This window comes from Colletes gigas, unplaced genomic scaffold (genome assembly GCF_013123115.1).
Source record: "Colletes gigas isolate AHSC1104 unplaced genomic scaffold, ASM1312311v1 Colletes_gigas_Sc00051, whole genome shotgun sequence".
NCBI lineage: Eukaryota > Metazoa > Arthropoda > Insecta > Hymenoptera > Colletidae > Colletes > Colletes gigas.
The window spans coordinates 273,128-287,406 of NW_025106680.1; the positions used below are offsets into that span (position 1 = coordinate 273,128).

At 35.1% G+C, this 14,279-nt stretch overlaps 4 protein-coding genes across 4 annotated transcripts in view; 2 read left to right on the forward strand and 2 right to left on the reverse strand.

The window, feature by feature from the left end:
- Window positions 1-8,767: 8,767 nt before the first annotated feature.
- Window positions 8,768-10,032, reverse strand: LOC122403386 (borealin). The gene has a single exon (XM_043406882.1). It carries the CDS (start codon window positions 9,876-9,878, stop codon window positions 9,012-9,014), a length of 867 nt encoding a protein of 288 aa, XP_043262817.1. The 5' UTR covers window positions 9,879-10,032; the 3' UTR covers window positions 8,768-9,011.
- A 391-nt stretch (window positions 10,033-10,423) lies between these two features.
- Window positions 10,424-11,357, forward strand: LOC122403389 (leucine-rich repeat-containing protein 51-like). Its single transcript, XM_043406886.1, has 2 exons — window positions 10,424-10,681; window positions 10,818-11,357. The coding sequence occupies exons 1-2, from the start codon at window positions 10,564-10,566 to the stop codon at window positions 11,303-11,305; spliced, it is 606 nt and encodes a 201-aa protein (XP_043262821.1). The 5' UTR covers window positions 10,424-10,563; the 3' UTR covers window positions 11,306-11,357.
- Window positions 11,358-11,521: 164 nt separating this feature from the next.
- On the reverse strand, window positions 11,522-13,266 carry LOC122403379 (cyclin-L1). Its single transcript, XM_043406874.1, has 4 exons — window positions 12,937-13,266; window positions 12,650-12,834; window positions 11,966-12,550; window positions 11,522-11,885 (listed from the first exon to the last, which is right to left on the reverse strand). Exons 1-4 carry the CDS (start codon window positions 13,165-13,167, stop codon window positions 11,639-11,641), a joined length of 1,248 nt encoding a protein of 415 aa, XP_043262809.1. The 5' UTR covers window positions 13,168-13,266; the 3' UTR covers window positions 11,522-11,638.
- Window positions 13,267-13,752: 486 nt separating this feature from the next.
- LOC122403403 (ras-related protein M-Ras-like) overlaps window positions 13,753-14,279 on the forward strand; it is a 49,443-nt gene continuing 48,916 nt past the window's right edge. Inside the window, exon 1 of the mRNA XM_043406906.1 lies at window positions 13,753-13,805. The gene's annotated coding sequence lies outside the window, so the exon portion shown is untranslated. The remainder of the gene's footprint in view (window positions 13,806-14,279) is intronic.

The following is a 14,279-nucleotide window of genomic DNA, read 5'->3' on the forward strand; positions in this document are numbered from 1 at the left end:
CGTACGGACGCGTCATACTCATCCTCTTGTACAAGTAACATTCTCTTTCGTACCTTATAAATACATTCTTTCTATGACAACCATATTACCACAGAGTTCTCTGTCGGCTAACGCTCGATCGCTTCTTTAAATATTTATCAGATGTTTCCAACGTCTTGGAAACTCCCTGATGGTCCTTGGGAATGAGAAACTAGCGTCGATTCCTTCTTTCTTCCACGACTAAACGACACGAGGAATATCGTGATTGTTAACCGAGTTGGACAAATTTTATTCACGCATTACGAATAAAAATGTATTATTCATTCGTAAACTAATTTTTGTACAAACATTGGTCGTCTGTTTGCTAGTAATGGATTTGAATTTAAGATAACTAGATCACGAATAAATATAGTCTGAATAAAATTCTTATTCGTCGTTTAGAAATCGAATTTGTTTAAATCTGATTGTTCCCGGCAAGGCGGGCGCCAAATTTATCTATAAAATAGGGCACAGCTGGTACAAATCGCGAGGCGAATCGATAAAGAAACGATTAAACTTGTGGTATCGGCACACGGGAGCGATTTGAATGCACCTTGCGCCGAGTCTTTATTTCCGGAAAGCAGGGGGAACTCGTTTTGTGCACGCAAACATATATTTTTACGCTTACGGTGGTCAACGAATCGCTGTCTTGAAATTTCGACGAACATTGACCAGAATTTGGTTGGAACCCAAAAGGAGGACAGAAAACACTGTAGAACTTTGATTATTAGAATTAATAAAAAGGCGAACATCCCCGACAATTGATCCCAAGAAACAAAAATAGAAAATCTTTATGACTACGTGAAAGTTTCGTTCGATTTTTGTTTCGCTCCAAAGGTTGTGTAAACCATTATTAAATATATTCCGATAATTCCTCGTAAATATTTAACACATTGACTGCCACGTCACCCATATGTGGGTGACATAACTTTTCACTAAAGAGCTAGAAAAATTAATCTTCACGATTCGACTATGGGCTGTAAAAATGAGTTCTGTGACAAATTGTGAGTAGTTTCCAATTGTCTAAAAATAAAGTTTCAGGGAGTTAGTCTAGCAGTTAAAGCGTTAAGAAATAAAGATGTTCTGTAGGGGCAGTGGTTAATCAGCGTTCCACTAATCGACTTTCTGCTATAGCTAATCTGTTTTGTAAATTTCTTGGGAACTTTAATTAACGAAGATAAGGAACAACGGTGAAGGAAAAGGAAGAAGAGTAGGTGCCCGATAAAAAAGCAGAGGGTTTGAAACCGCGTCATGGTGGCTAATCGACACGCACCGCCCAAGCTGGTGTAGGTTGGCATTAATAAACGTAAGGCGAGAATTATGAAGATAGCTCGGGGTCGAGGCAAACTGGGAACGAATATGCAGCATATCGCTGCGTGTTTCCATGAAATATTCATTTCCTTCTGCCTCTAACTGCCCACGCACGAGAGTGGCCCTTTCCTTGCCACGTATTTTATCGTCCCGTACGGAATCTGCCGTCTTCGAATAAAATCGATTTCACCGGTCGCGGAGAATTTCGTTATTTTCCCTTGTTTCTCTAACGTCCTCACGCTCCTCTTAGACACACTCTTCGCGAAAACTTTCGATTATTATTATTATTCTATCCACGGATTCTCAGCTATCCGTTCGAGGGAAGACTCTGATCTGAGATTTAAACAAAAATAATCTTTCCATTTTTCTTCGATTCTCTTTCAAAACTAAATAAATCAATACTTATTATTTTAGGCAATCTTATTTTTTAATGTCTATCGTTCGAATTAATTTTCTGCAAAAAGCAACAGGAAATATTCTATAAGAATATGTTGCAAATTGATTTTCGAACAATTTCAACGGGACCCAAAATGTCTAACGTCGAAGGAAAAAATTACGAAGCTATCGTTCGTGTCACTTAGGTAATTGTCTTGTTACTCGTTATATTTTGTTTAAAGCAATGTCAGAAAGAATAGATCCTACGAAAGCTGCGAATATTATAGTTACGAGAGACATCACCCAAGTGGCTAAATATTCGATTAAAATTAACAATAGTTTTTTTCTAAAGCATTCTCGCTCGATGATCCCATCTCTGACGTCATTACTTTCACGGTGCACCGTGGGCAATTCCATCGATTCGTGATTTATTACCAAAGGGTTTGCGTTTCTACGCAACCCTGATGGAAAATCGGTAATTAACGCGATTTATCAGCCGCGATTCGCTGTTAGTTCTCTGCAGCTTTCGAAGCGAATATTTCAGGTTTGGCTTAATGCACTCCAGAAACACCGATACTGTAATCTGTATTATGTTCGGTTAAAGCCGATAAAATCATAAAAATCGAAGAAAATTGTAAGAAGAAGCGAATGATAAAACACCACTAACGCGTTTGAAAATGAAACTTTTGAGGAATCATCTATCGAAGATTGTTCATAGTTTCGTTCCTGTTCTTTCCATCAATTTATAATTTATATCAAACAATAGTTATTCGTAGAAGGTAATCCATTGTTCGTGATGTCGAACGGTAATTTTATATGTGTGTTGGCAATGTTCAGAGAGATCTGAGCATCGCCAATCGGAGGTCGATCGAATATGGAGAAGAGAGTTCGTTATAAGAGAGATTGTTAATTATATTTTTTGTTTTGTTATATTCTGTTCATATTTTATAACAGATTACAACAGTTATAATAATGCTTAATAATATGTACCATGTATTTGTTAGTTACAAGTATTACTATACCTGAAACACTCATGTATCAGAAAATCGAAAAGACATCTGTAACTACGAGAAATATCACAGCTATTAGCTCATATTATTTACTATGCAATTAATTATTAAATAATTATATTATACAGTTGCAAGCAATAAAATTAATTACATAGTAAATAATAATCCCCAGGTCTCAGGATGGCGGTTGCTGCGATTAGAGACCCGCCCTAACCGAATCCCAACCACCCTCCATTTATGAAAAATTTTTACGAGAAACGAGGGATCGTGATTAGATCGATCGTTCGAAGAACCAACAGACAAGAGAGCTTTCAGAAGAATTTGCCTGTGAAAGGCCACCACGAAGCCATGAAAGTCAATCCAAAATAGAATTCATTATTTAAACGTAAACGAATGCTGTTTCTTATAAACTACCTAATTATAAACCTAAATTTGTGTATACACTATGTATATCCTACTTACAAACATACCTAAAGAAATGCATAACAATTTGTTGCTCCTTGTTGTTTCTGCCACTCCTTTCACGAAGATTTCCTGAAACACAAACCGAACAGTATGAAACACAATTCAAAGTATGATTTTCCAGGACTATTCAAGACCCATATTGTAGCGATTTCTTACCATTCTGTTTTTCAAATTTATGGGAAGTTTCATTTTTGATATCTTCATATTCCATTCAATTGCAGTATCCATATATACTCTGTAACAAAAACTTGTTGAACGAATTAGTAGATATACAAACAAACATTTTACAGGTGAAAAAGTACGCTTTTATGATATACAAAGCACGCATATCAGTTTCAGTATTGTATTTTGGGCACTTTATATGACGCAACGCTAATCAAACCAACGCGATTCGTCAATATCGCAACACTGATACAAAACGCCTAAAATATAATCATGATTCGATCGTACTAGTTGCAACGCGATTAATATTTCGCAACGCCAATGCAAACCGTGATCAATTCTTATTCGCGACGCTACTCTGAAAGAAATCGCAAAAAATTCTCAACGTTCGCAACTCTAAATGTAACTAGAAAATTAATTATTTGCAAAATTATCTAGACAAACACTATCCTGAAAAGCAAACGCGAAATATGATCGCAACTCTAAAACTAATCACCGAGAAGTTAAAATAATAGCAACGCGATCGTTCATGATTAGCAACGCTAATGCAAACCGCGATTTGCCCACCACTGGACGTCGTGGTACCAAGTACCATCTGTAAAACTACAAATACTACAACTACAGGCAAACGTAGTGACAAAAGTAACAACAGAGAATGACTCTCCATCCTCATCTGGAAGATGAAGATGAAGAGTCATTTGTTACAACCCACTCTTGCGACAGTTTGTCAGGGTCTCTTCGACTCCATCGAGTCTTTCTTTTCTTTCTTCGGCGGTCCTGCCAAAGCCTGAAACTTAATACTAGGCTCGAGCACTCCGTGCGATACGCAGACCTCCAACAATTCAAGGAATTGTTATCGGAATACGTGGGCAGTAACTCGAGCGGGACGAGCGTTTCGAGGGTGGCTAACCACGACCGCGAACGCGACGAGCGACTTTAAAGTCGCGGCGATTCCAAGAATGAAAAGTAACACCAAAGCAAACGGTAGAAACCGTTTGGATCGGCAAACTTTTCCACTCTCGAAATCGTAACTATAGGTGCAGGACTGCCACGCGAAAACGCGCCTACCCGAATGTCTAATGTGAACAGTCCTGCCCTGACCCTATCTACTTAGATCAAACGCACACGCACACCAGAAAGTTACCTACCTACCTAACTCTGTATTTAAAAAATTGCAAAACTCATTCTCTCAAACACACACTCCACGGTTCTCACACATAATGTCCGGGCGCGGCCTAAACTAGAGAGGAAGCCCCGGGGCTCCTCCGACACCCGAACATTGCAAACATTCACACTCTAAGATACGTACCAATACCTGAAATCGACTGACAAAGACTAGTGATCATTGCGTACTTAGATTGTATATATTACGTTATTTTCATTTAATAAAATTTTTGATAAAATATACTATTGTATGGATGATCGTAATCGATTCTCTTCAGTTTATTGTTCAATATCAAGAAGCTAATTCTCATTTATATTTCATAAAATATGCAAAAAATATGTACAAGTTGAAAGAAAATTGTCTTTGTTAAGTATAATCAATTTTTTAAACGACGCAATTCCACACCCTAACCTCAAACACACACACGTGAAAATTACGTCGCGCTCGATGCACTAGCCAATGTTAGTCGCGTACATATGTTATTAGAAATTTTTATAAACTAAGTCATCGTGCTCATTGCCTTCACTCACACAAGTAGCACCTGGGCACTTGGGTGAGATTAGGCAATGAGCACGGAAAAGTAACCTAAAAATCCTGACTATAAAAAATTATTAGAATGTGGATTAAAACGTATAACGGACTAGATTTTCTTTATTTATTCTTATTTCATTTTAATATTTAAAAAATGTTTTTCTATAAGAAAGGTATACTAATCAAAATTGAATTGTACGAAAAAAATGACTCTGATCAAGACTTTATAATAAAATAAATTACTTTGGAAATGTGAGATAAACTATTCAAGCAAATTGATTAAAGTATTTAACCCTCGGGCGATTCTGTCGTCAAAGTATATTTTTCAAACGTGAAAATAATACACAATGCATGTTACTTTGACTCTAGAATGTATCCGTCGCGAAATATCTTCTTGCACATTAGTTGAATCATGTTTTTCCAATCTTCGATACACAAAGTCGTCAAATTAATTATAAAGTGAATGTAATTATTGAACAATATAAAAGACAATCGATATTAAAAAATATACAGATAAATATTCATATTCAAAATTATTTATCATACTATGACATTTTTTTTTATTAAAAATCGCGGTATGCAAGAAAATCCTAAATAAAAGATCCTAAGATAAAACAATATGTGCTGCTACTCACGGATATAAAAATACCCGCGGTCACTACACTTGCCAAAGAAACCACGTATACAACCAGTCACCCATGTCGATTCGGACCTTTCGTCCTACGACATGATTGGGGACCGGAGGAACAAAAATCACATGCGACTCACCGATCGTTGACTACGATGGAGAATACCCTCTGCAACACCTTTGCGTCCAGGATGATGCTGCTGCCCAGGGTGAGTCACCGACAAAGTCGTCTGCATGGTCCTGAAACTGTAAAATATAAAGAAACAATGATAATTTCTTGTTAAAATTATCGAGAGTTTTAATTTCATATAACAGTCTCTACATATTCAAAGCTGAGCAATACTTACATTATTTACTCGTCGAGTATTGCCCAAAACTCCTCTTCAGTGATGCACTGATTCTAATACCGGTAAATGAATACTGCTAAAAGTTGTTGGGATAGGTTGTTGTAGGAAAACACTTTTAGTGGGGTGACGAAACTTTCTTTATTTTTCCGTTGTTTTCGGTTAGAGCGCGCAAAACCAAGTGAAGTTATTCTTCGCTCGTCTCTATGTCGACCCCTCGGTCGCACTGGCAAAATTGTTAAACAACCCTGATTGGTTAACCCCACGCGTTGGGCCTTTCCAATCAGGGCCGTTTATTTTTCCCAAATCACCGCCTATTTCTTACACCCACAGCGTGCTTGTTTTCGAAACGGCGTGGTGATTGAGGGGGACGACGTTGCGCCCTCACTGCAAAATTTCCTTCGGACCACCCGCGCTGGGCCCACTTGGCGAAACTCCGATGGGTACGCGTCGAGTGTCCTCCAGAAATCCCTAATTTTCGACGGTCTCTATTTGCTGTTGAGGGACTTAGGAAAAGAATTTACTAAACGCATTCGATACGCGAGTATGGAAAATATCTTCCTCAAAAACAGATTCGACGAACGAGAGTCGTAAATTACGTGGGCCGTTTGCACGAGAGAAAAACTTTCCATTGTGCGCACGACCGGTCGCTACAAAGTTATTAAAGAAAATAGTAAATTAACGCTCTGGAAAACATTTACATACTACGAAAAAAAACACTGACTCGACCTTCGCGTGTGCCTAACCTGTAAACGATACTCTAGTGGAAGCCACTGTGCTTCGAAAAACTACAAACTATACAAAACCACTGACTCTAATGACCGCATTGCGCTCGGTCACCAAAATTCCTGAAAGAAAAACTGGGAAATGAATGTAATAAGCATATTGACTGAATTAAATTTAAAAATACATTCTGATTTTTATAAACGTTCTGAATCTTGTAAAAATTAAAGTTATAATCGAGCAGATTTTACGTTTTATGAAACTGGCATATCAAACTGTACGAAAATGCAATTGCGACATTTCATAACGACAGATTTATAGAAAGTCAATTAAATAGATGATATCCGGAAATATCAATCGCGATCAAAATGAAGTCAAGTGTAATACCAATTTGCCACCCATATTTAGCGACGTCATTATTAATTCCCGCCCTATTGAAATTACATGATGATTAACCTTAGCACTGAACTGTCAGCATTTGCATATTGTACTTACGAAGAGTAAAAATTCAATGAAGAAACAAAAAGATGTAATCAAGTATAAATACGTTAATTGTTATAATAAAGTAGATTTTACCAATCCGTTCATGTCATGGCGTCAATGACCGGTGGCGTCCTCAAAATGCAATTAGAAACTGTAACAGAAATAAAATACAAATTTGGATTAAATGCGTCAATGTCAATGTGCCTATATCGCAATTAAACATCGACTGAACTTGAAATATGTTGTACGAAATTGTATATAATTATATTTAGATAAATAAAATGACGATCAATCTTGGTTAGATGTCGAAAAAACGCGCGAAATCGACTCAACTTTCTTCACGATTCTGATTCAATCCATGATAAAAATGCATTAATAATAAACGAAGGTATCGTTAGAGAGTAATAGTAATTAAGTGAGACGCGATTAAATGTCGATAGATAAAATATATGTACCATATTATCCGTGAAACTGTCTTCTTACAAACACGTCTTACCGCGCCAATTTCTACGTTACGAATGACGACATTGTCCCATTAGCAGCGACATCGCGAATTAGGCGGGAAGTAAGGAAAGGTCCAATGTCACCGATACTCGATGTTTTCCCGAAGGAACTCTCAAGTCTCGAGTTTCGAATAATATTGTTAATCCTTAGGTTCGAGAGTACCTCAGATATAAATTGTGATTGTAAGATTCCACATCAAAATTTAATTACCGAATAATTTATTATCGTCACTGAGCATAGCATCCGTTTTTCGATATATCTCGATCTCTTATGCGATTCATAAGTAATTCTATCAGTCAAAATATTTTATAACGTAAGTGTTATTAAAGAATCCTGATGAAAATAAAACGAAACACAATCGGTGCTGAATCGAACCTTTTGTTGTACGATATAACGTGTGACCGGCTTCACCGAGCTTTCATATTATTTTATTTTCTTTCTGTTGAAGTGTTTTCCCGGAATTACTATCCTTCCCAGAACTACGACTATCGTTCGCCTCTTATTACCGAACGTACAAGATTAATGTCACGAAACAGAACCCTCAACAACTGTAAATGCTTGTAAGTTTATATGATAAACTACTACACATAATAGATACAAAATAATTTTTCGAATCAAAAATATCATAGTGAAGATTTTCATTGTTATAAGCATATTTGTATGTTTCTCGAAACATTTTCGAAATAATCCTTAAACGCTGAATACGTTGTAAAAGTAAAAACACTGTGTTGTTTTGAAATGCGAAAATTTATTTAAACCAATGTAACAAACCTATATCAAATTTCATGGAGATGCATTCTGTACAATATTACCTATGGCATATGTGTATGAATATGCATTGGCACATGCTTCTTATGATTAGGATTTAAACGGCATATCAAGAAGTCAGACCTAATAATTTACAACTGCAGACATCTAAGAGCTTCTAAAACAAAGCTCCAGATTGCAAAATACCTTGTATTGTAGTTCATTTATAGAAAATTTTTTGATGTATCTCGTATTATCTTATAATCTTATATTACCTTAACCCTCACTCGATCAACTATCTAATTACAACCAACTTCCCAATGCTAAGTCAAAATGACCTGGTTCTGGTTGGACAAGGGTTAATATGCTACATATGCATTACTCTCGCTTACAAGAAGTAATACTGTTTAAATATAAAATGAACATACACTTCTATCTATTTCGCCAATGGTAAAGTTGTATCAAAATATCTAAAACACATTCTGATCAATCATTCAATTGACACACATAACAGTTAAATATAAAATACATTATGAGCACAATTATTATTTAAAAGAGATAACTTTCTCAATATGACTTTTTAGAGTCTTTAGTTGTTGCATGGTTTCAGAATCTAATGCAGGAATCTGTGACATACGTAGTCCATGTTCAGGTAACAATGATATTATATTGCCATTACCTAGAGGCACATTAATATTGGCAATATTTTTCTGAATCTCTGTAGAAACCAATAAGGGACTACCTTGCATGCTAAGAACCATTTCCCCTTCTCGTGGACGTCTTAGTATATTTAATGGTGTATTAGGTTTGACTTTTGGAGTCACAAGATCATATGCATTGTTTTCAGACTTCAGATTCGCGGGGGTTTTAAATTTATCAACATTCATCGATTTCTTAGCATATTCCTTTTTAGGTTTCTTCACAGTACTATCATTAATTTCGCTAAGCTTCATTTTACTGTTCCTTGAACTGCTACGTGTTCTTCTGGTTGTAGATAGTGTAGTACCCTTTCGAATTCTCGATGCATGTGTTGTAACTATCTCTTCAGTTACATATCCATCATCAGACACAGCAGTGATCCTTTTCGTGGTTCTCTTCTCTTTTTTTAGTTTCGAAACTGATGGTAACAAACGGTCGTCAACTGATAACAAAGCGTCGTTACAAATCTGTTTTTTATTGTCAATGTCGATGTCGAGTAACTCCCCAAGTGTCATGTTTCTAATTTCCGTTGGAAGTCGTGATAAAGTAACATCAACAAAAGTTTCGAAACGTTTTATTTCCATTTTTGATTCTTCTTCCATTTTTAAAATTCGCAAATGGGCCTTTCGTTTATAATCTTGTATTAATAAATCACTCTCTTCCATGTATGGCTGTTCATTTTTCGGTCGTCGAGCATTTTTCGTTCGCGGCATTTTTGGTCAGTGTCAAAAATCAAATTCAATAGATCCGGTTGCTTATCTCACACTTTACTCAATGTTAAAATAAATTTTACAAATTCATATATTAAAAATTCCTTGTTTAGAAAACTTACATCGAAGTAATATTTTTGCCTCGATTTACCGGCTGTTAACAGTTTATAATTTTATGCCAATGAATACGTAAATGATAGAATCCCAACTCTTTGCGACTCGTTGCTCGGTCGGCATTAGTTTTTAAGAGTTCAAAAACGCATCCAAATCGACTTTATTTCCATCAATTCAAAATAACCGGAAATTGTTACTGGTAAATACATAAAGATCTGTCAGGTCTAAACACTTTTGAAATAATATTATCAAATATTTTATTTAATTTTAAATGACATTATTACAAATGAAAGACCCATATGTTAGTTCGAATCATTATTTTTAATAATAAACGTTTGGATAAATGTCTATCTATACTGATTTGAAGAAATGACGGTGATGGCAATTGTAGACGAAAATAAACCAATTGTAATAATATTACTAGAAACTGATAACTAAGTTTGATTAAACACGTTAAATGTATAGCGACATTGTGACGCATGATGTAGGTTTGCTTTTCTTTATTTTCTTAGCTGATATACAAGCATGATTAATATCATCGTTAAAAGTAATATTTATCCTTTCAAAGTTTGAAATGGATATGACTAATGCATACGAAGATGTATTTTCGGATTACAAACGAACTGAACAACAAGAAATGATTATAGCTGCTCCATTAGACTTGTCCTTTAAAAAAGCAACCACTATGGATGGTATGTTATACAATATATGATATTTTTACGATTTGTTTAGTTAAAATGTTACACAATGCCACTAAAATTAAGTAGATCATCATTTTTTCTAAAATAAAAAGAAGTATTAATCAAAACTGATCTTTTATTACAAAAGAATTGGCAAATAAACGCCCGCAAGCAGTACGAACAGGTAAAATTCCATTACGAACGCCTACAGATCGTTTCGTAACATGTTCGTTCTGGTTAAGCAATAATTTATTAACATCTATGGACGGATTCAAAAATCTTGTTTACAAACTTCTTGATGATCCTGCATACCTTTCCTGGATTGATCTTTCTTTTAACGAGATACAGAAAATTGGAGATGACATTACAAAATTTCCGAATTTAAAAATTATTTATTTACACGGAAACAATATATCAAATATCAACGATGTGATGAAACTAAAATCCTTGGAAAATCTCAAATCTTTAACATTACATGGAAATCCTATTGAAAATCTGCAATATTATAGAGGATACATCGTGCACGTTCTCCCGCAATTGACAACACTAGATTTTTCAGCAGTACTCTCCGCTGACAAGAAAAAAGCACCGCCTGCCGGGTTTTATAAAATGATACACAACAATACAGGAATATAAAACTTTATTTTCAAGTTGCATTTGTATTAAATACACGCTCTTTTAAATATTATTACTTGTAATATTTTTTCTGAGAATGTACCATTTTATTTCTTTTTGAGGTACTTTGAGTTGACACTCTTACAAATGATTTGTTTCAAACCTATACTTACATTTTTAATTTAACTCAGGATATGTATCATACAGTAAAAATGAATTCTCCTATTTAAAGTGCATTTAATTAACAGATAAAAAAAAGGCCTCATATTATATTACAAAATTGAATTCAACTGTTAATGCAATCGCAGTGTCTCTTTGTTATAATATGAAATAATTCTTTATACATAGAGTGATTCAATGTCGTCTGTGTTTACTGCGATGTTTGCTTGATTTTTCTGTATCTCTATCCCGAGATCGACTGCGTGATCTGTAACGACTACGCGAAGACTTATGGCTGCCAGATCGCCTTCGTTGTGCTTTTTTCGGTTTCCGAGATCGTCCGTGGCTATGGCTGCGTGATCTGCTTCTACTATGTTTCTTTCTTTTGGAATGCTTTGTTCCTTCACCTCTAGATGGTGAAGTACTTGGAGATTTTGAACGTCTTAATGGAAGTAAATAAAGTTCGTTTCAATGTTTTCCAATAGAATATAATTTGATTAACATTTCTTAACAATACTATACCTAGGTGATTTTGTCCTTTCGGGTGCAGCGTGTGTACCACTGCGGCTAATAAACCCGCCCCAGGCATTATGATGTTTAGGAAGTGGTGGACTCGGTGTATGGCTGTCTACATCTCCTCCTCTTGCTTTGGTTCTAGCTTCCTCATACTGACGACGAAGCTCCTCTACACGTTTTTCTAACTGTTCCGGTTTAACGCGAGGTCGGAAATAAAGTCGTAATATACGACGGCAAACATCTCTAATTGCAGATTCGTTAACTTTAAAGAGGGAAAACCAGGCAGGTGTAGTAGGTAATGGAAGTTGAAGTTGTCTAGCTCCTAAATAGACACATGCACAGGCAACTGTTTCTGGTTGATGTCTTAAAAATACATCAGACCTTAACGAATCATTCATATAATTCCAGCATTGTTGCATCAGAGTTCTATTTTTCTCATACCCTAGTACTTGCAAGTACATAACAATAATTTTATGAGGATGTTTTACATGAACACAGAACCCTAATTCCTTCAGAACTCTCCTTTCAGATTTAATTACTTGATTCTTTAATGCCACATAATTTTGATCGAGTATTACTGGTTGTATTGGTCTGAAATAAATAACAAATAAATAAATGAATAATTAAACAAATAAAATTGCATACATACAAGTTTTAATTGTAACATTATAAATATTTAACTTTACTCACTTTTGACTGGAAACTTGCTTTATATGATTAAACACATTAATAACATCCCTGATTCGCCTTGGTGCCTCTTCAATTTTACTAGCTAAACAAACACAACCCATTGCAGTTGTTTCCATATTATGTCTAACTAACGATTTACTGTAATAAAATCGTTGAAATATTACTTGTCCTGTGGCCATTGCAACCTGCCAAAAAGTAATAAAACCAAACATTACGATATTGTTTCGAGGTTATAGAGGTTATAACGTTTACAAACATTTTGTTTATTTTCAAAATAAATAACTAACCTGCGGTAATTTCAGCAAAATACCAGCAGTTTGTATCAATTCGCATCCTAATATTCGTAAATCTGTTTCGGTTTCCGCGTCCAATCCATCTAAATGCGACGGCGTTGAATTGAGCTTGTCCTCAGGTAAAAGACAATTTTGTAATGTTAACACAATCTTTCCGTAAGGTTTCGTGTTTCCGGAAGTTGTATTTTTGGTCGGAGCTGTAGAATTTTCCTTCGTGTTACTCATCTTCACTCGCACAGTTCAAATAATGATAAAAGTTTTGATCGTTCAAGCATTTATCCCATAAGTTAACCTTTCATTTTCTTGAACACCATACCTGACCAACCATACCTCCAACATCTAACCTTAAAGTTACGTATTTACTACAAGAGGTACGATTCGTACGCAATTTAGTTCGCTAATTTGGCGCCACAGTCAACTGTAAATCTATTGGTTCTTTCTCGGTTCTTATTAATAGTATTTTATACTTCATTAAAAACGTACTAGTTTTCTTTGTATACTTTCTTAACGTAACAAACTTTATATTTTAAATATCTAACAGAAAATATATTACACATGTGGTTGAATGCAAGTTCGTTTCGTTTGCAACGTATGTATATTACTAGCATGTTACAATAATGTAAACTAACCTTTGCGAGTATAACTCGCAAAGTACGTAGTTTGCAGAACACCATAGCGCGAAAGTAACGGTTCAAAAAATTTCGTCGGAGAAAAATATAATCCCAAATAAAAATACGATCTGAAGAAAAGTAATGGTAATATATTTTTTTTTACAGAGATTCGATATGTTTGGAAACATTATTGCAACGCAGTTCTGCATTCTTTACAGAGACTTGAACCTGTTGACACACTTTTGCCCAAACGTGAGTACATACTATATATTCTGCAGTAAATTTGTTAGTTTGTGTTTTTTGTTTAATACGAAAAATATAAAAATTTTCAATATGGGAACTAAGAAAAAAGAAATATCACAATGTAGTGTTTGTGTATATAATGATATATTCCTTCAGTTGTTACATGTCAGTTCTCTGTTATTCAAAATGAATATTCATAGATCGCGACAATGCATTCGATGCGGTTACGTTAAAAAATTTTGGCGATGTTATTTTTTCACACGAATTCCTCATGATCAATTTGAATAAACACGTTTCCAAGCTTACAAAGTAATAGGATTTTGCGCACATTTCGCAAGAACGACATACTAAGTGTAATTATAAATATATACAGATCAAGAAATAATACATATAATATAATACAGTCGCATAACATAACAATTATCATACAACGTATACATAGTAGTAACTCATAGTGAAACGTAACGCAAAAAGTAAATAAAG